The sequence below is a fragment of the Notechis scutatus genome, chromosome 4 (assembly GCF_049901735.1).
Source record: "Notechis scutatus isolate UNSWTSFEM ecotype Mainland chromosome 4, rNotScu1.2, whole genome shotgun sequence".
Taxonomy (NCBI): domain Eukaryota; kingdom Metazoa; phylum Chordata; class Lepidosauria; order Squamata; family Elapidae; genus Notechis; species Notechis scutatus.
The window spans coordinates 74203220-74228195 of record NC_142012.1 but is presented as its reverse complement, the minus strand read 5'-3'; the positions used below and the strand labels follow the sequence as shown (position 1 = coordinate 74228195).

At 45.2% G+C, this 24976-nt stretch overlaps 1 protein-coding gene and 1 long non-coding RNA gene across 5 annotated transcripts in view; one reads left to right on the top strand and one right to left on the bottom strand.

Moving 5' to 3' along the window:
* Positions 1 to 1092: 1092 nt before the first annotated feature.
* The window catches only part of SLC16A9 (solute carrier family 16 member 9), a 31961-nt gene continuing 8077 nt past the window's right edge, over positions 1093 to 24976 (bottom strand). Inside the window, exons 1-6 of one of the 4 annotated variants that reach the window (XM_087963827.1) lie at positions 23063 to 23427; positions 14988 to 15213; positions 6565 to 6708; positions 5370 to 5465; positions 3484 to 4386; positions 1093 to 2738 (exon numbers count right to left, since the gene is read on the bottom strand). In XM_087963827.1, coding sequence (XP_087819953.1) covers positions 2569 to 2738; positions 3484 to 4386; positions 5370 to 5465; positions 6565 to 6708; positions 14988 to 15183 — 1509 coding nt within the window. In that variant the 5' untranslated portion in view covers positions 15184 to 15213; positions 23063 to 23427 and the 3' untranslated portion in view covers positions 1093 to 2568. Of the gene's footprint in view, positions 2739 to 3483; positions 4387 to 5369; positions 5466 to 6564; positions 6709 to 14987; positions 15660 to 23062; positions 23428 to 23816; positions 24103 to 24976 lie in introns of those variants that run through there. The other 3 variants (XM_087963828.1, XM_087963826.1, XM_026674228.2) reach the window with 3 other exon arrangements.
* Positions 8600 to 24976, top strand: part of LOC148130787 (uncharacterized) — a 40524-nt gene continuing 24147 nt past the window's right edge. Inside the window, exon 1 of the long non-coding RNA XR_015749310.1 lies at positions 8600 to 9851. This is a non-coding gene — a long non-coding RNA (uncharacterized LOC148130787). The remainder of the gene's footprint in view (positions 9852 to 24976) is intronic.

Sequence of the window (24976 nt, the reverse complement as noted above, 5' to 3'; positions counted from 1 at the left end):
GTGGACGTGGATGAGCTTTTGAGCATTTCACATAAGCTGCCCAGTGATGGGATTCAAAAATTTTTACTACTTGTTCTGTGGGTGTGGTTTGGTGGGCGTGGCAGGGTAAGGATATACTGCAAAATCCCCATTCCCTCCCCACCCCCACTAACCTGCTTTCCAGCTCCGTTCTCCTGTGCAGGGCAACCAAAGAAGACCTGCAGTACTGCATTCTAACCACTGCACCACTGAGGCTCTATGGAGTATCACTCCATGGCATGATGCTCCATGGAGAGGACCTCCCTTCCCCTCCCAAGAGCCGCCACAATGTGGTTGTCAGCATTTCAAGGTCTGTAGAGCCAGACACGATCACAAAGCAGAGATGATCATTGGTTGAGCTGCAAGAGAGAGAGGAGCCAAAGATCTAACGGGAGCGAAAGTGCCCTTTGTTGCTTTTTAACAGGGCTCAATGGGTTTGACTTACATGAATGGACAGCTGGAAGAGAGCCAGAGACAAGCAAAGAGTCACGTAAAAGTCCCTCTGTGATGGACAGTGGAGAAATTTGCACCGTAGGCTTCATTATATGGACGGGTTCAAAAGGAATTGCTGTCCTGGTTATTGTACGCTCCTTGCCTAAAGAAATAGACTTCTTCCTTACCAAACTGCTTTTCTTTTACACACCTATTCGCATCCATGTTGTCCATGCAGTAAGAATTAATTTGACAACAATGAGTATGATCAATATGAATGCCACTGAGTAAGCTACATGAATTTACAAGGGAAGCCCCATTTATTTCTGCAGAGGATTCAATAGCTTACCAGCAACCCTACTGTTATTCACAAAGAATCCTAAAGCTGGAAGTGACCTTGAAGGTCATCTAGTCCAGTGGTCATCAACTGGTGGGCCAGGCACCACTGGTGGTCTGCAAGAAAATTTTGGTGGTCCATAGAAAAATGCCCCCCCCCTGAAAAAAAAATTAATCCAGGCTGTGTGGGAACCCAAGGCTGTGCCACCCACATGGCCCTCCACCCACTGGTCCCCACCCTTCGGCCGAGTGCAAACCTTACTTTGAGTAGAGCCATGTGAGCTGGAACTGGAAGGTAAGAGCAATGGCTAGGGAGGGAAATCCGCCCCGGGGTGGCTTGCTGACATTGGTGGGAAAGTCGGCTCCATATTCCAGAGCTGCAGTAGTCACAGGACTGGCCCCTTGGTCATCCCAGAACAGCTCCTCCAGTCCATGGCAGGCCGGTGCACCCAGGTGGAGGAGCAGCTGCTCCAGGATAACCAAAGGGCCAGTCCTGTGACTACTGTAGCTTCGGAATACGGGACTGACTTTCCCACCGTCAGCAAGCCGCTGTCAGTCCAAATTCCTATTACTGGTCCGCGGGATTTAAAATTATGAGTTTGGTGGTCCCTGAGGACCAAAAGTTTGCCGACTCCTGTTCTAGTGCAGGGCCCAAGGCAAGAGTCCTTATGCCATCCTGGACAAGGATTTGTATATAGTGCTCCTTCCTCAACCAGCTAATTGGTTTATTGGAAGCCTGTTTAATGTTAAATGAAATAATAAACCATTTTGGAACAATCTGGTCAGATTTAGACCAAGTCAGATTTCAAGGAAAATTTCAAGATTTCTTTGGAAACTTTAGAGATGGATTTGTTTTTCTTCTTCTAATGTAATGGAGCCTTGACGTTCTTAACCAGGAGCTTTGCTACATTGCAATGTTATAAGATCCCTAGGGAAATCTTGTCTTGAATTTGTAAAAATAAAATAAAACCAATATTTCAGTTCTGCAATTGGTGGTTTCTTTAATAAATTGGCTTTATAGATTTCAGTTGAATCATTTGAACAGTTCCTAATGCAAGATGCAGTAACTTTTTTTTTTGCCATCCAACATCTTCATTGGTATTAAATGCTACATTCTTGTTGTGCTGTTTATTTCATAGATCGTGGAATCTTTTGGCAATTCACCAGATTCCTCAGAGAAAACAGGATCTTCGGTCACTTTCACAACACTCAGGGTGGTGTATTTCCTCCACCACCCCTTACCAAGCAATATTATTAAGATTCCTAAAGAGGGAAGAAGTACTGTGCCAACTTGGACAAAATTAAGTACAAATATTACATGTCAATGAGTATAAAATACATCGGTTGCACCAGAAAATACCTAGCAAAACTGTAGTAACAATACAAGGTGAATGAGAAGAGGAACCTCCTTCAGGAGGCTGATCCAACGTTTTGCACACTTGCCCCGGCTTGCACACTCAGCCTCAGATGGAGTAGGATGCTCGTCAAGAGAAGCTCCGTCTCAAGAGCTCAGCTTCACCACACCTTCAAAGTCTCTTGGTCAGTTGCAATCCGGCATTGTCACTCCTAGGCACAAGCAGTGCGTGGCTAATGATGGGCAATGGCAAAGCATAAGGCCCCGTCGTGTTGTTGGAACTTAAGTTGCCATGGCCAGGACTTGATGTTTTGGCTCAAAGGTCCAAGTGTTTCGAAAGAAGTATCAAAAGTGTCTTAAAAACCTTTATAAATAGATGTAAAAGTTTACTAAAAGTCTCGGTATAAAAACAGCAGCAACTATTCCATTTACACTCGGGAGGCAGCTGTGGAGGAATAGGGGTTTGGGCCAATAGTAGGGTTTGTCCCAGGCCAACAGGGAAGCACAGCCACCAGGAGGAGAAGCCCTCCGAAGAGCACACACAGGCCACTGAAGTAGAAAGCCAGGTCATAACAAGCAGTCCAATCATAAAACCAACCTGAAAGAGAACACAAAGAAATGCCAGAAACAGATCCAAACCCTCTTTATCTCCCACCCATCCCTGCCATTAAAGAAGATTCCTTCTTCCATAAAAAGGCCACACCAGAGCATGACCAGACCAGGGAAGACATGATTGCAGTCCTCCAATATTTGAGGGGCTGCCACAGAGAGGAGGAAGGGGTCAAGCTATTTTCCAAAGCACTCCAAGGCCAGACAAGGAATAATGGATGGAAACTGATCAAGGAGAGATTCAACCTGGAAATAAGGAGGAATTTTCTGACAGTGAGAACAATCCACCCATGGAACAGAAGTTCCCTTTGGACATTGTGGGAGCTTCATCACTGGAGGCTTTCAATAAGAGACTGGACTTCCATTTGTCGGAAATGATGTAGGGTCTCCTGCTTGGGTTGGGGGTTGGCCTTAGAACTAGACAAGGTCCCCTTCCAACTGGGATTATATGTCAAATTTAGTTGCTCAGGAAACTGCCAGTGAAGGATGCCAGTGTTTTGAACCCAAGTGATTGACAAGCCACAATTGCAGCCAATGGCTCTACTCTTGCCGGCTGTTGTATCACAGAGGTGGAAAGGGTTACTGTATGGAGCACAAACCGGGATACGAGTTTTTAAGGCTACCGAGAACACACCGCTCTGCTTTTCCATTGTAACAGAATAATGCTACAACTCCACTAGCAGGCGGCCATTTTGGAAAGGAAGGAACAGCATCTGGCTGAAATGCTGACTTACCTACAACTGGGGGTCCAAGGCTGTTTCCAAGCCCGGCGAAAAACATCAATATGCCATAGGCATGGGTCAGTTTCTCGATCCCCACCGTCTGGGTTGTGACATATGGGAAAATCGACCAGTTTCCCGCCAGGAACCCTAAAACCCCCGAAAGGATTGCCAGAGTGCTGTAGCTCTGGGCAAAGGGGATTAACACCAGGGCTCCCGCCATCAAGATCAACGTCAGGACGTAGAGATACAAAGCATTGATCCAGTCTACATCCGCCAGGGCGCCCAGGGCCAGCTTCCCCACAGCAGTCATAATGCCAATGATGGAGATCAGAGGGATGACGCCGTCCCCCTCCGTGATATTTGAGCTCCTCGCCACGTCCTCCATGAGCAAGGAAGGAGGGAAGCTGCCAACGTCGAAGAGGAAGATGGCAATGAAGAGGGCAGAAAAGACTTTGTTTTGAAAAAGGCTCAGGGTGTCCTCCCAGTACTTTAAATACAGGCCCCACTTCTGCTTAGCCAGTTGTTTGCAGAGGTAAGTTTGTTCTGCCACTTTCTTTGGGTAGCTGTCTGCTTCTCTTGAGGCGGCCAAGAGCAGCTGGCTGTGAACTGGGAGTCCATTCGCTTGGTGGTTGCTGAGCGGCCCCTGGTTCTCCCCTTTCCCCTCACTCTGGGCCTTCTCGGGTATGGTGACGTGTTCTTCATGGGAGGGCTTCTCTTTTCTGGGGTAAAGGAGGTATTGATCTGGAACCTTCTCCGGATCGGGCTTCTGGACCACCGGCAGAGGCCTCATCAGGCTGCCACAAGGTAGGATGTTTAGAGAGAGAGCACCAGTGATCAGCAGGCAGCCATCCAACCCATACAGTTCAATCAGCTCTTTCTGTAAGGCGGCATAGATGAAAAGGCCAATGCTGGAGCCTGGAAGAAGAGAAGAGCAGGTCAGTAGATGCATGTTGCCGTCTGCTGTGCCTTGGCTGCCAACGTAATAAATGTAATGTAAAAATTATGTAAAAAGCTGCAGAGCAAAGCAATAATACCAAAAGCAGAGGTGGGATTCAGCAGATTCTGACCAGTTCTGGAGAACCGGTAGCAGAAAGTTTTGAGTAGTTCGGAGAACTGGCAAATACCGCCTCTGACTGGCCCTGCCGCCATCTCTCCTCTACCTCCCAAGTCCCAGCTGATTGGCTGGGTCTTCTTTGGTTGCCCTGCACAGGAGAACGGAGCTGGAAAGTGGGGTGGGGATGGAAAGGGGATTTTGCAGTATCCTTCCCCTGCCATGCCCACCAACAGAACCAGTAGTAAAAGTTTTTGAATCTCACCACTGATCAAAACACCAATTTTCCAGAAAGCAATAGCAATAGCAATTAGACTTATATACTGCTTTGCAGTGCTTTTACAGCCCTCTCTAAGCAGTTTATAGAGTCAGTCTATTGCCCCCAATAATCTGGATCCTTATTTTACCAACCTGGGAAGGATGGAAGGCTGAGTCAACCTTGAGCCTGGTGAGATTTGAACTGCCAAATTGCAAGCAGCCAGCAGCCAGCAGAAGTAGACTGAAGTACTGCACTCTAACCATTGCACTACTGTGGCTCAAAGACTTGAAGAAAGCAAAGACTGAATCAGATCACTCATTCCTGGCTGAGCCCGTTTTCTCTCTCTCTCTCCCTCTCTCTCTCTTCCTCTCTTTAATTATCCTTTCAAGATCTAGCTCATCCAAAGGACCAACAGCACCTTCATGATAAAATTATGGAAGTGGAACCTGAAACTGATCAGAAGTAATAGTTAACCGTGATAAATGCAGACTGACTTTTGGCGTTTGGAGGATATAATCTCAGTCAACCAAACTACTGCATAAAGTCATTCATTCCACCCTGAGATCAATATCAGGTAAAAGAACGTACCTGTGGAAATGAGACCCAGCGCAAAGCCTCTACGTTTGTCAAAGTACTGGCACGTGATTGTGATGGTGGCTGTGTACAATAAGCCACATCCAAGTCCTAAAGGCAAAGAAAAGTTCATGGCATATGATCAGTGCCCCAGAATTCTTGGCTAATATACTTAATTTTCTTTTTTCTTTTTAATATATTTTTTATTGTTTTTCAGTATCAAACACAGTGTGGCTGTTCTGGCATCACTCTGCCATACATACAAAGATATTACTAAATCATTAACATTCATATTATTAGTACAGTATTCACAATATAGGTCCATTTGTCGTAATTATTTTTGTTCCGACCTTCCCCTCTCTTCTGCAACCATTGATAAAACTTATTCCAAGTATCATAATATTCTGATTCCCCCTTATTTTTCAGTTCTAGAGTAAGTCTATCCAGTTCTGCACAAGCCAGAATTTTTCTTATTATCTCTCTTTCTGGTGGCATGTTTTCATTCTTCCAATATTGTGCATAGACTATTCTCACCGCTGTCAGTTCATGTATTATTAAATAAGTTATGCCTTTGCTGTGACTTTCTGTCATTATATTCCTAAAAGGAATAGTTCTGGCTTAAATTGAATATGTTCTCCCGCCATTTGCTCTACCCATGTCTGTTGCCAATATTTCATTGCTTGATTACATGTCCACCACATGTGGAAGTATGTACCTGGTCAATCCTTACACTTCCAGCATTTTGGTGATAAGTTTCTAAACATTTCAGCAAGTCTTGCTGGAGGAAAATGCCACCTGTAGAACATTTTGTATAAATTTTCCTTGTATGATGTAGCTAAAGTTAATTTCCTTTTTTCCCCCCCAGAGACTTTGCTGTCTAGCCAATTCAATGTTATGTCTGAAATTTTTGGCCCATGCCACCATCATCTGTTCCTCCAGCTTATAGTCTAATAGGGACTAATATATTTAATTTTCAATGAAAGGACACAGGGAACCATTCTGGAGGGTTCCCCAAACACCTGCACTGTTCACCTGAATATCAGGCAAATTCTGGCATGGGGTCTGCAAGTCTCTTGGGAATTCAGCCACCCACCAGGGAAGATTAGGGTCCAGGTTGAAAATCCCCTTTCTAGAAGATGCCTTTAACTCCTGAGCATTTGATTCTCTTGCTATCTGGTGGGGACAAAGAGGACCCTGTGAATTTTCTTACCAACAATAATTCCATAGGAACAAAACAGAAAGTAGATATTGGGAGCAAAGCTGCTCATCATCAGGCCTCCTGCAACCATGAAGCTACTGAAGATGGTCACTGGCCGTGCACCAAAAGCGGAGACACAGGTGCTGCAGATGGGACCTTCAGGGGGACAATCGGGGAGGAGAGAAAAACACAGGCACAATCTTATTTCAAATGTTTAAAAGGAGCCGGTCGAGAGATGGGTTGACTTCTCTTAAATCCAAAAAGAAGAGCTCTCCCTCAAGGTATTTTAATGCTTATTGCATCCTTTTTACACCAGGAATGTTCTACCACCAACTAAGCCTCTGAGGACCACAATGGAGCTGTGGTGGAGCTGCACCATGCCAAACCATGCCAAGCCCCCTCCGCTCTGTGTCACAGGTCAGCAAGGATATTGCCCTAAAGGGAATTATCTGGCTAATGCTCAGGTAACTGTGCATATATATAAGATTATAATCTATGGCAGTGGTTGCCAACTAGCGGGCCACAGCCCATTGATGGGCCGCAGAAAAATGTTGGTGGGCTGCAGAAGAAATGGCCCCCGAAAGAAATTAATCTGGGCCGCACAGTTCTCGCATCTCCCGGCTCTTCGAGGGACCCTGAGATGCACGTGCCAACCAGCTCCCACACACGGTAGCGGCGGCAACAACAGTCCCCTCCCCCGGTGCCCACTGTCAGCTCTCCCCATTAATTCTCCAGTTTTGGATTGCTCCCGTCTCTCTCTCTCTCTCTCTCTCTCTCTCTCTTTCCTCCCCCCTCCCCCCACATGCCCACCTGCAGGTAGGCAGGGAAAGGGACACGGAGCCTTGTGCAGCTCTCGGCTCCTCCAGCCCTCGCTGCCTCTCCCAACATCGAAGCCTTGGAGACACTGCGGTGTCTCCGAGGCTTAATATAAAAAAAAAATTAAAAATGTTATATTAAATATATTATCTTTTTTTTAAAAAAAAATATCATATTAGTGGTCCGCAGGATTTAAAAGAATGAGTTTGGTGGTGGCTGAGGTCCAAACGGTTGGCGACCCCTGATCTATGGGCTTAACCAATAAACCCATCGCCCAATACACACATCAGCAACTGGTTCCTCCCACTCTCTGCCTGTCAGCAGGTACAAAACCCTCCATAAACTTTTCCTTCCCATCAAGTGTTTAGATAAACTCCCATTTGCACCATCCAATGTCCTGTGTGCCTTCCCAGGGATCAGTCCGACTGAGGACCATGAGGCTGATTTTCGATTCAGAGGACTGTAGACTTCTTAAACTGAACCAAACCATATGAGGAGATGGCACGATTTAATTTGCAACTCTGCAACAATTTCTGGGGGGGGGGCAATAATTCCTTCACTTCCAACTGTCCCCCTCCGTGGATTTGTGGTATCTCTACTCTTGCTATCTTTCTCCACCGCTTTGCATGAGTTAAAACAGCCAGAATTGACTGGAACAGAAATCAGGAGGTGGAGATTGTTTCAAGGAAACTCAACAGAGAGTTGATGGGAGGATAGACTAAGAGTGAGATCTGGGACCCATTGACCAGTTTTAAGCCTTTTAGAAGTTTCAGTTTCCAGCCTAATGTATCATTTTAATTTAAACAAACTCAAGACCAGTGATGGGATTCAGCCAGTTTGCACCAGTTCAGGAGAACCGGTTGTTAACTTTCTGAGCAGTTTGGTGAACTGGTTGTTGGAAGAAATCATTAGGGCAGAGAACCAGCTGTTAAATTATTTGAATCCCACCACTGCTCAAGACCAAAGGTAATCCGTAAAACAGAGAGCCACTAAGTGGGTCTTGTGCATTTCTGTGCCTTTTCATGACTTGGCACCAGGAGCCGACGGCTAGACAAGGTTCACCACTCTTACAACGGCAAACATCTAGAACTGTTTGTGGTTTTGATCTGTTCATCACGGATTATGCTTTCCCATGAAAGGATTTTGCAGCAGGGAAGTGAGGTGGGGCAGGACACTGAGTGAGTTAGATGGGCGGGAGCACCACCCTAAACTCCCTAGGGCCCATCAGCTTGGGATGGACAAGCAGAAGAAGCTGAAGAAGGGCCACCTTTGTTCTTTCATGCAATGCTGTCCATGTCTGCTGACTTTGGGGAAAGTGTCTTCAGGTTTCTGCAAAGCCAATTTGTCCAGGAATGAAGGCGATGTCCATGCATGATGAGGCAGAAGCAGTCCAACAACTGCAACACAGGGGAGCTCCAAGGAAGAACTTTCTTTTGTTAAAAGTGGAGTCCCTTCATCCACCCCTCCTGTCTTTGGTCCTCTTGCCTGAACTTGAGGCTCAGACGGGTTTAGTTCTGGGAGTTGAAGTCCCCATGACGGAAAGTTGCCATGGTTGGGAAGCCTTGCTCTAGGGCCTCATGACCTTCCCAGGCGAAGCATCTCTTGGGGACCTTAAAACCTCAGTTCCCAGCCTTTCTCTACCAAGTCTACCAAAGAATCTGAAGGATAACAAGAAGCAACGGATGGGAACTAATCAAGGAGAGAAGCAACCTAGAACTAAGGTGAAATTTCCTGACGGTGAAAACAATTAATCAGTGGGACAGCTTGCTTTCAGAAGTTGTGAGTGCTCCATCATTGGACGTTTTTTAAGACACTGGACAACCGTTTGTCTGAAATGGTACAGGGTTTCCTGCTTGAGCAAGGGTTGGGCTAGAAGACCTTCATGGTCCCTTCCAATTCTGTTATTCAGTTATTCTGTTGAGTGGAGGCAGCTTCCTTCCTCTCTCAGCGTTTTACAAGCAACAAAGGCTGATGTTCTTCTGAGAGTCACACTTCTCTCTGCCACTCATGGGGAGGGTCTGTTTCCATTCCTGCCTCTCTTTTTCTTCTCCCTCAACTGTTCTTCCTGCTTTTCTATTCTTCTGTGCTTGAATTTTAAACCTACAGGCTTCCAATACATTCGTGTTTCCACTTTTGAATCTATTTTTACCACAAAGCAGTTACAAAAGGACCAGCAACCATCTCCTTTGCTGTGACTCACACAACTATCCAACAAGCCTTTGTATTGTTTAACACCTTTAAGGTATGCAAAGTCATTGTGATACTTTTATAAAATACACCAAGGTCAAAATCATTATTTTAGATATCAGAGAAGTTATTATCACTGTTAGGAATATAAGTCACCTAACAGGTATTTGGGATGGAAATATATAAACCAGGATAAACATTTTAAAACTGTCTCTTTAAGAGCATGCTAAAAACTGCAATTGGGTGTGGTTACTCAAGCGGCCATAAGATGGAGCCAGAAACCTGGGTTGTTTAGTGTTAGTCTCAGAAGAGTCTCAGTGAAGTGAGTGAGTCTCTGTTTCCTTCTGTTGGAAAGTATTGCCATTCCTCCATTTTTCCTAATTGACTGCTATTTCTGGATTTGATGTAAGTCTGTTACTGAACTGTTTTTGACACTGGACTTTGTTATTGGATTATCCCTGGATGAAAACTGACTGATTTTACCTGTGAATGACTTTTGGACTGCCTATTTTGGACTTTGCTTAACGTTTCTGGAAGTAAAAACCTACATTTACTGTACAGTGTATGTGTGTGCTGTATATGTGTATTATTCAAACACTACTATCAAATATGTCTCCCTGTATGCGTTTATTCTCCTAACGGGGAATTACTTCAACACTGGTTATGGGCCCAGGCCATACCAGGCTCAGATAACTGAGAGTTAGTGTGAATGCATGGTACTGTATACAGACAGCTGTTTACTGTTTAATTGTGGGTTACTATCCTGGTAAAGATGGCACAAGACACTTCAACAAGTCTATCACTGATAACCTGGTTGGATGGAACAAACTATGTTTCCTGGTCTATGAAGTGCAGTCTACTTCTGCGTAGAGAAGGTTTATGGAATGTAGTTCAAGACCCAGCGGATGTAAATGCTTGGGATCCAGAAAATGAGGACGATGCCAAGAAGCTTGCTGACTTTAAACAGAACAACGAACGAGCTCTTTGTATAATTGGACTAACACTGAGTGACCAGCAACTAGTCCATATTCGTGGAGAAGAGTCTGCTGCTAGGTGTTGGGAGAATTTGAAGAAAATTTATGTTCGTGACAGTGTAGGTGCACACATACATCTTACACGTAAACTGTTTAGAGCACGCCCTCTGAAAGGTGGAGATATGTTAGCTCATTTAAACTTCATGAAAAGAACTTTTCAAGAGCTACATGAAAAAGAACTGATATTTTCAGAGCTGCATCAAGTTTACATCATTCTTTCCTCGTTGGATAAAAGTTATGATGATTATGTATCTTCACTGGAAGTCCTGCCCAGAGATAAACTGACATTGACTGACATAATTGGAAGATTGTTAGAAGAAGCAAGAAGACGACTGGATAGGGACCAACTGAGGAAGGAACAACCACAAGAAGAGGATTTATCTTCAACTGCCTATACTGTTAGGAAATGTTTTTCTTGTGGGGCTAGGGGACATATAGCTAGATTCTGTAAGAAGGGAAAACAACAGAATACTGGTAATCACCAGAAGGCCAAGAAGAATGTTAGTTTAGCTATGTCTAGCAATTCAACTGTAAACCATGATTTGTGGGTTGTTGATAGTGGAACATCACAATGCATTACTAAAGATAGAAACAGGTTTGTAAAGATGTCCATGAGTAAACAACATGTATCATTGGCAAATGGATGGAAGATGAACGCATCAGGTGAAGGTACTGCATATTGTCCTTGTATAACATTTAACTATGTTATATGTACCTAAACTAAAATTTAATTTATTATCAGTAAGGGCTTTAATCTTGGTTATGTAGTAACCTTTAGGGGAGATAACTGTATAATAGAGAAAGAGGGTAAAAGTGTTACTGCTACTTTAGAGAATGATTTATATGTAATACATGATGACCAATTGAACATGGCTAAGTTTATAACAATGTTAAGCCACATGATGAATGTATACATTTACTGTATAGATATCTAGGGCATATTAATTTCAAAATGCTCAAACAAACTGTTGAATTGTCAGAGGGAGTAAAATTGAAACCCTGTAGCAAGTATTTACACTGTAATGCTTATAGTCAGGAGAAAAGTAAGGTTACTCCTGCAAACAGACTAAATGGGTTTAAGACCAAAGAACCTTTAGAGGTTGTGTTTGCTGACATAATTGGTCCTAAGAAACCAAGTTTAGGAGGTGCCTGCTATATTTTGAGTATTATGGACGATTACTCACGATACGGTTTCTGCTATCTTATGAAAAACAAAACAGAAACATTCCAACATTTCTTTAACTGGCTAAGGCTTTTTGAGAGAAAAATGAAAAGCAATTACTTTAGTTACTGATAATGGGACTGAGTTTGTTAACAAAAGATTCCAAACAATGTTGAAATTGGCTGGTGTTGAGCATAAACGTTCTGCACCTTACAGACCACAACATAACTCGTTTGTAGAACGAAGAGGGCAAGCCATGGCTCGTACTATGTTATCTGATTCAGCTTTACCTGAAACACCGTGGGGTGAGGCCATAATGTGTAGTCACCATGTTTTAAACAATGTAGTAAATACAACAACTGGAGAATTGCCATTCACTCGTTGGCATGGCAGAAAGCCAAATTTAAATTACCTACATACATTTGGAGCTCCACCATGGGTGCAAATTCCCTCACAAGTAAGACTGAGAGGGCAACATAGAGCTAAGAAGTTATTTTTGACACTGTTTTTGACACTGGACCTCGTTATTGGATTATCCCTGGATGAAAACTGACTGATTTTACCTGTGAATGACTTTGGACTGCTTGTTTTGGACTTTGCCTAACGTTTCTGGAAGTAAAAACCCACATTTACTGTACAGTGTATCTGTGTGCTGTATATGTGTACTATTCAAACACTACTATCAAATACGTCTCCCTGTATGCGCTCATTCTCCTAACGGGGAATTACCTCAACAATCACCTCCAATGGGTATTGTCAAAAATCACCTCTTATCAGCCCTGCCCTGCATTAAGGAAATTTGCATATAGATACAATTCTGCCAGATCATTTATTCAATCTCTTATTACTCAACTCTGTTCTACAAATAGAGAAGCAATTATTGCTTCTCCTGTAATCTGCATCTGTATATCTCTTTTTTTGGACTGTAAAGTTTTAAAAGCATTTTCCTTCACTGCTTCTCACACATGTATTTAAGCTTGGCTTAAATAAATACATTATCATCATCATCATCATCACTATAGTTTTTTTTTTTATAAAACAAAAAAGACAAAGTAGTTTACAATAATTAAAGTAATATTTAAAAGCAATTGAAAACAAAAATCCCATGTTAATCCCTGTGCTCCCCAATTTCCTTACCAATGTCTGTCCTGCAGAATTTTAGAGGACGGTTTTGGAAGTAAAAACAGATTATTTTTTATGAGCCATGTTGGATATTTTTACATTTTATAGTTCTTTGTCCTTCCACTGAACTGAGTCAGGTTAAATGCAGGCATGCTGGAGAGTCAACAGCTTATACAAACCCAACTCTGCAAATGGTAACTTCTATTTTAATTCTTTTTGAAATTAGTGTAATTTATTCCTCTTGTGGTGAATACACAGAACTGAACTATCTAATTTGCACAATCCTGGCCTTCAATTTTCCCTACACAAAAGATGCTGTGTGTGCAAATATTACAGTTCTAGAGATTCCCTATTTCTCGCATAGTCTACTCTAATATGTAAAGTTAGAAACTTGCCAAGATGCAATAGCTGTTTCTATGATTAGAATGGAAATATATATTTGTGTTTTTTTTTCAATCCTAACTGCAGGAAAGGGGCTGCAAACTTTAGCCATGGGTGCTTCAGTTATTATGTGGCTCTCAAAAAGTGAAAAACCACAAAATTGTTCCTACTCTTAACTGCCTGCTAAACTGAAATAGAAAACAATTCCCACATAAACCATTGCCAACGTGTTTTCTCGTACTATGGCATGAACTTGAGGAGTTTATCTGAAGAGACCAGGCTGATGGCGGATATATGATTATTCTTAAATTCCTTTTAATACATTTGCTGGATTGCAGCTGTAAGTCATTTGGCAGTGAAATGCCACTGCAGGAATTGATCTTCCCACTCAAAAGAGATGCCAGCTCCTTTTACAGTGGAGTTTTAGTTCTTTAAAGCAAAGGTCTTGTAAATCAGAGGTTGCCAAGGTTGGCAACTTTAAGACTTGTAGAATTTAAACTCCCAGAATTCCTCAGCCTGAAGTCCACAGGTCTTCAAGTTGCCAAGGTTGGAGACCCCTGTTCTCGTTTATAGATATGAAAAGCTTCTCTTTGGAAACCTTTCCACTTATCGCTCAGGGAGACCACCGGGAGTGAGCCTGCTCTTTCCACAGGCCAGGTGTGTCTCTCTCCCTCCCTCCCTGCTGCCTCTCCCTTGGGCAGGACTTTCTGTGCCTTGAGAGCCAGTGAGGATGGTCAGCCTGGTTGCTGGGAGTCATTTTGGAGCCCCTTTTATTGGCTTGTTGCTCATTTAGGTTTTGCGTCACTTGGCATCCCACAGGTGCTTTTGCAAAAGGCAAGTGGGCTTCCTTTGGTTTGGCTTGAAGACGTTTCGCTTCTCATCCAAGAAGGTTCTTTAGTTCCTCGGTTCTTCTCAGAACTGAAGAAGCATCTTGGATGAGAAGCAAAATGCCTTCAAGCCAAAACAAAGGAAGTCCAGTTGCCTTTTGTCAAAGCACCTTTGGGACACCTGTGACCTGGATGCCTGAGAATCCCCATAGACATAAATGGACATCTTAGAAAGACATTTAGCAGATGCTGAAGGACACCAACTTTGGATTTCCCTAGGACACACCAGCATTATAAAACTATTTCATCTTATTTTAAGATAGATTCATTTAACCTGAATTAAACTTCCCATATTTTTAAAATCTTTCCTTAAAGGAAACAGCTGGTCATCTGAGAAGTCAATGAACTTCCTTTGACTCCATCGCTGCTGCTTCTTTACTTCCTCTTTTACTGCTGCTTGTAAAGGTGTTCAAGGATCCTTCCTCCACCATTCCTGAGGACCAGAGTCCCTATTTATTTACTCATCATATGTAATCCAAGCCCCAAGAGACAAACAGCCCAAGAAAGAAGGAAATAATTGAAAAAGAGAAGGGGGAGGGGGAAGAGATACCACCAAATGGTAGCTGAAGAGATACAGAAAACTCTTTGGTGTCTCCTCATGGTCATTGGGGTCTAGCTCATGTCCATCTTTTTGCCTTTTGTCAAAGCACCTTTGGGACATCCGTGACCTGGATGACCGAGAATCTCCATAGACATAAATTGACATCTAGTGCAGATTGTAAGACACCAACTTGGGATTTCCATAGGACACATCAGCATTATAAAACTATTTCATCTTATCTTAAGATAGATTAAAATAAACATAAGGGTCAGATATTTCTTTCCCTTTTGGCAAGGCAGACTTACTTGCAAGCAGCCCCACTCCACTGGCCAGGGATCCGACCCAGGCGGTCTTTCCTTTCCCTTCTCCAAAGAGGTCCAGCCATTCCACGTAGAGCACCCCAACCGCCAAGGGCGACCCGTAGCACAAGAACTGGGTGAAGAAGGAGCTGAGGACTATCACCCATCCCCAACCGCCATCGGGGGATTCCTGGAACACCATTTTCCAGCGGTATCCGAGGGATCACGAGCTCTGCAGGGAGAAAGACAAACAAATGGGGGAGGGGGGGAAAGGACACCCCTGACCCAATGCTAGGCATGCCCACTGAAGACCATCATGAACCTGAGCTCAAGTAGGAGAAGAGGAAGAGGAGGACGCAAGGCCTTGGGAACCCATGCCAAGGCAAACCGCCAGCAATTTCTGATTTCCACCCAACTGCTACCAAAAGCTGCATTCAGCATGGACGGTTTTCTCTCACAGCCTACTGGCTGGACCCGTGATGGTGAACCTAGAGCACGCATGCCGGAAGTGGCACACAAAGAGCCATCTTTCCAGGCAAACCAGCTGTTGCCCATTGCTCTTCCGGGTTCTTCACACACACAGTAGCACCGGAAACCGGAAGCGCAGCTGGTCTTCGCAGCTAGTGGTGGGAATCATTTTTTTTTTTACTACCGGTTCTGTGAGCGTGGCTTTGTGGGTGTGGCTTTGTGGGCGTGGCAGGGGAAGGTTACTGCAACATCCCCCTTCCCTCCCCACCCCACTCACCTGCTTTCCAGCTCCGTTCTCCTGGGCAGGGCAACAAAAGAAGACCCAGCCTGGGGACTTCCGGTTTGTCGGCTTCGCGAGCGGCAGGGATTTGCGAAGCTGCGCGATCCCTGCCGCGCTAGCCGTTTTGGGGCTCCGACCCAGCCGGGTACGGAGCTAGGCTGCACTGCAGGGGCAGCTGAAGGTAGGGGATCCGGAGAAGGGTTTGGGGGTGCTGCAGACTCCCTCCCTGGCCGGCAGAACTCCCTTTTCCCAGGACAGTGCAGCGGCGGTCTGTAATGGCCGCCACAAAGAAGCTGGCAGCCGGGTAAGAATGCGCAGGAGGAAGTGGAGAAAGTGATTGGGAGGAGAAAGTTTTTCTTGGCTCCTAGGACTCTAAGACATATCTAATAAAATTCCTGAAAAGTATGACTTTCTGAATAATACCTGCCAGAAGAGGAAAAAAGCGGCTGTTTGAAGGTGCTGAAAGGATAGCTTTCCCTCTTTTCCTACGGAATAAATAACTGGATATTAAGAAACCTATTTCTTTTAGGTGAAAATTGGTTTTAAGCGATGAGTGGGAAGAGAGAGGATTAAAAGAAAACATTTGTATGCTAAGACTTTGTTGGAGCAGATGCCTTAAGGATTTGAAGACTAGAATATATTGCAATAAGATTTTAAACAGATTTGGACTTTCTTTCTCTTGGATTGATATTACCCCAGAAGGAGAAAGTGAGAACTCTGCCTTGGTTTGGACTGACTGATAACTTTGGGACTGTTTTATTTTTTCTTTTTTTTCTTTTGAATATTCTGGTTGTTGTAAGAAGAAAGAAGGGGAAAAGAAAAGAAAAGATTTATAATGGCTCTTTCTGTTGAGGAACTAAGAAAAGAATATGAACAAGCAAAAAAAAATGGTAAAGATGGTGTGGAAGAAGCTTTCCTTTTCTTAGAAATGGCGCTTATTAATTATCAACAAACATTACAACAGATGAAGACAGCAGAGGAACAAGAAAGAAAGAAAGGAGCCATTTTTAATGAATCTCAGAACTTGATCCAGAAAGAAGGAAGAGAGAAAGAAAAGAAAAGAAGAGAAAAGAAGAAAATTAAAGGACTTAAGGACTTAAGATCTAAAAAAACATTTAAGAAAGGGAAAAATAAGGTGCAAACCCAATATGATGATAGTAAACAAAAGGGAAAAGGAATACGACAGAGAAGGGAAGCTGGCAAGGCAGAGGCTAGAAGAAGGGGGGGGGTAGAAAGGTTTGTTGGGAGAAGAAAGAAAGGGAAAAGGTGGAGAAAAGCTACAATGTTTTGAAATTAAATGAAAAAAAGAAATTTTTTTGGATAATGGATAAAGTATAATTTTTTTAAAAAAAAAGATTTTGCAAGGTACATAAGATGAGATGGTAGTATTGTAATGATTTAAGAGTTGATAAGAGATTAAAATGTTAAAATGTTTAAAAATGATTGGCTTTAAAACTTAATAATAGGGGAGGTTTAGAATATTGTTTTAATTAAAGAGTTTAATAAGACTATGGTATTGATGTTATTATAAAATTTTTATTATAGTATCTTTTTTTAATATTTGGATTTATTGTCTAATTATGTACTTAATTATGTTGGATGTATTAGTTAGATAGAATGTACCAAGCAAAATCGGATTGGGTATTAGATATTATTTTAAAGATTAATTTGATTAACTTAGGGGGGGAGATAGAAAGGCATCATACTCTGATTAATGATTTCAGGAGAAACTTATTTTCTTTTTTTTATAAGGAATGAGACAAAGGGATGATAAAAAATGGACAAAAGATATATATATAATGATTCAAATTAAGATGATTAATTAAGATAGAAGTAAGAAGTGTGAAATATGTGGGGAAGTTAATATAGAAGGCTTAGAATGGTAAATAAAATAAGTAATGATATGTAAGATGAGCATGAATATAATTGAAGTCCATGAAGAGAGAGACACCTGGGTCCAAGTTACTTTCCAAAAGATTTTTTTATGTTTTGTGTGTTGTGTGTATATGTCTTTTTGGGGGAGAATTAGTTAAAAATTGTAGAAATATAGATTGAGAATAATGGTAACTAAGTCAGAAAGAAACAGATGAAATAATAATAATGATATTGAATAAGAGTAAAGAGAAGTAAAGAGAAATTGAATAAGAGGTTTTGGTATGTTGTATGGAAATGGTTTAAAACAGAATTATAATTTATCTGACTTGTTAAATTGACAATGAAAAAAGGTTTAAACATGTAATGAATAATGACAATTTGTGTGTTTTAAAAATTAATAAAACTTGTTTTTTTTTTTAAAAAAAAAGAAGACCCAGCCTATCAGCTGGGACTCGGGAGGCAGGGAATAGATGGGGGCGGGGCCAGTCAGTGGTGGGATTTGCCGGTTCTCTAAACTACTCAAAATTTCCGCTACCGGTTCTCCAAAACTGGTCAGAATCTGCTGAATACCCCCTCTGCTTTAGACACCATGCGTGTTAGAAATCAGAAGACCGGGTGGCTGGCACAGATGTGTGTGCCAGGAAGGTGAGCTTCCAGTTTCCAGCACTCCTCTGCGGTGCGCCAGGGAGCTACTCTTTTGGTTTCCGGCACACACGCACACACTCCTGTATTGGCCCTTGTTGCCAAAAAGGTTCGCCTTCGCTGGGCTACACTATGGTCTGCCCAAGCTACGACTTTGTCAGCCAAGTGGAACATCCCTAAAGGTGATGCCACAAAAGCTGCCTCTTCCTGTCCCTCTCATCCTGAATGAACTCGAAGCTGTGGGGCCACCTGGCCTTGGCAGCTTCCATACAGATTGCTGAGCAGGCTTTGGGGCCTGGACAGCTCCCTTCCTTGGTTGCCAGTGTGAAGGTTTGAACATCTATTCTAGACCAAGGGTCTCCAAACTTGGCAAGTTTAAGACTTGTGGACTTCTACTCCCAGAATTCCTGAGCTAACATGACTGGAGGAGGAATTCTGGGAGTTGAAGTCCACAAGTCTTAAAGTTGCCAAGTTTGAAGACCCTTGCCCTGGCGTATTGACTGCTCCTGTGTGCTTTGGCTAATTGGTCCACAAGTCTTCAAGCTGTCGAGTTTGAAGAGCCCTGCTCTAGAAGGACCACCAGCGATGCTTCTTGCAGGTAGGGCCTTTCGTTTGCAGGAGAAAAGTGGCCCTTTGGAGCAGCATCCCTGGGCCAGGGCAAAAGTCATGCTTGCCACCATCTACTCCTTATCCACTCCTTAACCCAAGGAGAGGATCCTATCTACTTCTTTGTGAAATGCTGCGCACTAGAAAAGACATGAAGCTCTTGAATATTTCTGCAGCTAATTTTGATTCGGGGATGTGTGTTGGCACTGAGATGGGTCACATCCAAGCGGCCTTTACCCTTCTGACCCCACAGTCTTGTTGCCCTTCCGCACTCCCAGATCTGGGCCTTCACAAAGCAGCCGACTAGAAATTAACAGACTTTCCAGGGGACGATGCAAATTCTTGAAACGTTAATGTTAAAAAGTCTGAGCTTCTCTTCCTTAAAGGGAGCTGGGTGCCCTGTCCCATTTGGTGAACCAAATAACATTCCTGGAGAAGGACTTTGGATTACTGCTTACATTAACTTAAAAGGAAGATAAGCTGGCTGCAAGGTAGAAATGAATTGTCCTGCCCCCTCCTGCCCTTATAGCAAGCATTAACGTCCCCATCAAAAAGCTCAACTCTCTAATTTTAAGCAATCCAAAGCAGGTTCCTTCCAAATTCTCCTCTGTGGCCCAATAACCTGTCTTTCCTGAGTGCTTCTTCCCAGAGAAGTGATACAAGTTGATAAGGCTGTTCGCCTATACCTCCTCAGCCCTGGGGCAAAATTTCTTTCCCAGTACTGCAGCTGTGCATTATATACTGTGATATCTAGACCGCAATGGGAAGGAAAAGGAGCTCTTCTTGAACATGTATAACATCAAGCATGAAGAAAGTAAAAATGCTTAAAAGCTGACCTTTTATTTCCTGAAATATTATTTTGCTCCAATTAGCCAAAGCACAGAGGAGCAGTCAACATGCTAGGCCGAGGTCTTCAACCTGGGCAACTTTAAGGCTTGTGGACTTCAACTCCCAGAATTCCTCCTCCAGTCATGTTAGCTCAGGAATTCTGGGAGTTGAAGTCCACAAGCCTTAAAGTGGCCAAGGTTGGAGTCCCCTGAACTAGAAGACGCATAGTCCTCAACTTGCAACGGTTTTAAAGTTACCAAGGTTGGAGATCCCTGCGCTAGGACATATCAACAAGTCAGAATGTTTTTCTCCTTCCATCCACACATGGGGGAAAGGACCCAGAACACAAGAGATAGCCTCACCACCCTATATTCGGACCTGCTTTCTCCTTGACTTGTTCCACTGAAACATCTTGGCCCAGAAGTGCACAAATGAATCCTAAAAGATTCCTGAGGAACATCAGGAGGGCTGAGACGGTTCTTCGGAAGACCCAAAACAGCCTTGGGGGTCCACCTGCAGCTGTTCCCAGGGTGGTGTGGCTGCCTCTGCAGCTGCAGTGGGATCCCAAAGACGACAGGTTTGGCTTAAGAACTGGCCACCCTGCATGTTGCCCTGGAATGCATTTGAGTAAAATAGAGCGGGTCTTCTAGTCCAACCCCCGATCAAGCAGGAGAACCCATACCATCTCAGACAAGTGACTGTCCAGTTTCTTCCTCCAGGGATGGAGCATCCACAACTTCTAGTGGCAAGCAGTTCCACTGGTGAATTGTCCTCACTGTGAGGAAGTTTCTCCTTAATTCCAGGTTGCTTCTCTCTCTTCTTCTTGTCCTGCTTTCTGGTGCTTTGGAGAATAATTTGACCCCCTCTTTTTTTGTGGCAGCCCCTCAAATACTGGAAGACTGCTAATCATGTCACCCCTAATTCTTTTTTTTTTTTTAGACTACCCAAACTCAAATCCTGCAGCCGTTCTTCATATGGTTTAGTCTTCCTTGGCCTTTGATCGTGTTAGTTGATCTTCTCTGAACTTTTCCCAAAGTCTCAACATCTTTTGGAGCCGCACAACCAAGAAGAGGCATTTGGGTGAAGGACAGTCTGCTCACCAAGCCCTCCCTGTGACAATTGCCTCAAGCCACCTTGAGTCTACTTCATCTCACAGATGAACGCAACAGCTGCCTTGAGCCCCAAACAATCTTGTTTCCATCTCCTGTCATATAGAGCAGGGGTCTCCAACCTTGGCAACTTTAAGACTTGTGGACTTCAACTCCCAGAATTCCTCAGCCAGCTTTGCTGGCTGAGGAATTCTGGGAGTTGAAGTCCACAAGTCTTAAAGTTGCCAAGGTTGGAGACCCCTGGTATTATAGAGAGTAGTAGTTGTGACTCAGAGTTGAACTGCTGTGCTTTTGGGGTCGTTCAAGCTTTTTTTTATTTCCTGCAGATGTTTTGTTGCCAGGTTAGATAACACCCTTCATAAAAGTTTATATTGCAGATTTAAGGCTCTGAGCCCTCCGCTTCCCCATGCCCTCAAGTTGACCAATGCTTCCTTGTTGACCAAGGGAACATTTTGTTTGTGCATTGATAAGAGCAAAGAATTTGTTTTCAGGATAGCATCACTGCAACCCCTCCCTCCTCTGGGTGAACATGACTGGGCACCCCACCCGATGCTTCCTGCCTAATTATCTACTCAAGCTCTCAGTCAGGCTTATGTTCAACACATCAGTGGACTTCCTTCTCATCCAACATTTCTTCAACACAATGGTTGCATCCTAAGGCTTTCCTTGTCTCTCTCTTCTTCTTTTTTTCTTTCCTCTTTCTTTTCTTCTTCTCTTTTTTTCTTTTCTTTCTTCTCCACCCAAGACTGCTGTCAAGATAAAAGAGCACCCTGCGCCTGATAAGTATGGTCTCCTTCAGGCTTTTGGTAACCGTAAGAATGTCACTGTTTTGCCATAGGTAATTCTATACTTCAAACTTACAAACTTTTGTCAGTTTGCATGTCAGTTTGTCACTTTCCAAGCTTCTTAAAGACTCAAACAAGATGCTTTGAGTCTCTAAGGAGCTTGGAAACTGGGAGAAGCTTGGGTGTTTCTGGGGGTGTTTGCCCTGTGGAAGAGGACGCTGCTTGCCCCCCCTGCCCCCCCAGACATGAGCCACCAGGGTTCGGGGTTCCCCACTTTTCAAGGCAGGGACCTTGAATGCAATCCATGCCAAGGCTGGCTCCAGTGAGGTTTGCTCTTGAGCTGATTTTCACCAGCCTCCCCTTATGCTAAGACCAATTAATTGGCTTCCATCCTTTTGCTTGTTGCTTTAGTCCTGGGGGGGCTGGGGGTGTTTCTACTGAAAGTATCCCAGCACCTAAACTGGGAAGGAGAAAGGATACACCTTAAACACGATAGACCCCCCTCCCATCCATTCCCCCCACCCCCCACCCCCAAAAAACCTGCTTGGGGATTATTGCCTTGTTCGGGGATCTCTGCCCCGAACCGCAGGCTGCCAGGACCAGAGGCGAAGGCTCCCTCGTGACGGGCCCTGTTGAAGTTCCCCCTTGAGTGTGAAACCACAAAACAGGCTGCCCCAAACCACAAGGACTGATTCGCGTCACATGCCGAGCTCCACACTAGCAAACAAGATGTGGGGTTTGGCGTCTTTCTTGGAGCGCGAACTCTCCGCCCGGCCGCCGGTTAAGCAGAAGCACCGAGGATAGGTGAGGCCGGTAAGGTCTCCCCCCTTCGCCCTCCAGGAGCCGGAGGGGGAGCCCCTTCTCTTGCCGGGGAGAGGGTGTGTGTGTGTGTGTGTGTGTGTGTGTGTGTGTGTGTGTGGTGTGTGTGGTGTGTGTGTGTGTGTGTGTGTGATGGGCTGAGGCAGCCAGCGCGGGTAGAAAAAGGAGCTTCGAAGAAGGACGAGAAGAAGCGTCTTCTCCAGAGTTTGGGACGGCCCGCAGAGCAAGCTTCAGGCTTACACACGCACGCACACGCACGCACACACACGGCAGGACCCCAACCTGAAGCATGTTTACCCAGAACCGAGCCTCCCTGGAGCCCAGCAGCAGCAGCAGCTGTCAAGTCCGTCTTCCCGCCTCCTGGGCCAATGCCTCGGACTACAAAGCTCACACTCCCCTGCCCGGCGGCCACGGTCCGCACGTCTCAAGCCGGGAACGCGCCCGCCTCCCTCAACGGCGAGCCCTTTGCCCTTTGCAGCAGGCCGGGTCTCTTGGCAACTCCCAAGGTCCGCGGGAAAGCTGCGCCTCGCTCTCCATCCCCCTCCGGCTGCCTCGGCTTCTCGGGGCTCCCGGCGGCAGAGACGGGGAAGCGGGGTTAGCTCGCCCCCTCCCCTCCCTCCCCTCCCCTCCCCTCCCCTTCGCTCCGCTTCTCTCCCTCCTTCCCTTTACCTGCCTGGCCGCGCTCGCCGGGCGCCCGACCTGCCTGGTGCGCCCTGCCTGGCCCAGCCCTCCGGCCTTGGGGAGCCTGGCTGGCCACTGTCCGCGGGGCTCCCTTCCTGCCGCTTCGCTGCAGCCGAGGAGCCGCCGGCCGGCCGGCGGCAGGCAGGCAGGCAGGCAGCCGGTCCAAACCGGTTGGAACCGACGACAGGGCGGCGAGGCGCTTTCGGGAGAGGAAGGCGGCGGCATCGCGGAGGCTCGAGCTGCGCTGCTCCGCCCGCCCGCTCGCCCGCTCGCCGTCCTCCAGGAAGGGGTTTCGCCCGGCCCAGGGCCGGATCCTTCGCCCGCCTGCCTCGCCGGGATCCGCCTTGCGCTGTAGCCTGCGCGCTGGAGAGCTCCGGGGCCTGGCCGCGCATCCCTGGCGCCATCCTTCGCGCCCGGCAGCTCCTTTGGCTTGGCGGGCCAAGCCCAGTTGCCCGACCCGCTCCCTCCTTTTGAGTTGGGGTGGGGGAATCCTATGAGATGAGCCCCTTGGGGAGATTGAGAAGGCCCGGCTGTAAGGAGCGACCCTCTCGCCCTTGAGTTTCCCCCGGGCTGAGCAAGGGAGCGATCCCAACTGCTGGCCCCTCTTCAAAGCCTTCTCTAGGTGGACAGAGATTCGGCAAAATCTTCAGAAATGGCTTTCTGGGAAGCAGAATTCTTCCCTTCCGCTCCACCTTCCCTTCCCTGCCTCTAGTTCCTTCTTTTCCCCATCCCTTCTTCTTACCTGGAGACCTTACCGCTAAGGTGAGGTTGGACTCAGAGACCGGGCATTATTCGGGCTTCTAGGATGCTCCATTCAAGAGTTCTGTCTGAAAACAATGTTTGGCAAGAAGACGGACCTGAGCTAGATCCCAATGACCATGAGGAGACACCGAAGAGTTTTCTGTATCTCTTCAGCTCCCCTTTGGTGGTCATCGGGTTTTATGGAGACCAGGTCTGATAACTGCAGCTGCTCAAGAAACTGAGACGAATATGGAGAAGGAACAGGAAGCAGAAAACAGAGTCAAGGAGGAGTACAAAAGCTCAAGAGACCTGTAAAGAACTCTTAAGAGTTATGTTCTCCCTCCTTGCCTCTCTGCCTCATAAATCTCCTTTCTCTTCCCCCTCCCCCTTCTCTTTTTCAATTATTTCCTTCTTTCTTGGGCTGTTTGTCTCTTGGGGCTTGGATTACATATGATGAGTAAATAAATAGGGACTCTGGTCCTCAGGAATGGTGGAGGAAGGATCCTTCAACACCTTTACAAGCAGCAGTAAAAGAGGAAGTAAAGAAGCAGCAGCGATGGAGTCAAAGGAAGTTCATTGACTTCTCAGATGACCAGCTGTTTCCTTTAAGGAAAGATTTTAAAAATATGGGAAGTTTAATTCAGGTTAAATGAATCTATCTTAAAATAAGATGAAATAGTTTTATAATGCTGGTGTGTCCTAGGGAAATCCAAAGTTGGTGTCCTTCAGCATCTGCTAAATGTCTTTCTAAGATGTCCATTTATGTCTATGGGGGATTCTCAGGCATCCAGGTCACAGGTGTCCCAAAGGTGCTTTGACAAAAGGCAACTGGACTTCCTTTGTTTTGGCTTGAAGGCATTTTGCTTCTCATCCAAGATGCTTCTTCAGTTCTGAGAAGAACCGAGGAACTAAAGAACCTTCTTGGATGAGAAGCGAAACGTCTTCAAGCCAAACCAAAGGAAGCCCACTTGCCTTTTGCAAAAGCACCTGTGGGATGCCAAGTGACGCAAAACATAAATGAGCAACAAGCCAATAAAAGGGGCTCCAAAATGACTCCCAGCAACCAGGCTGACCATCCTCACTGGCTCTCAAGGCACAGAAAGTCCTGCCCAAGGGAGAGGCAGCAGGGAGGGAGGGAGAGAGACACACCTGGCCTGGGGA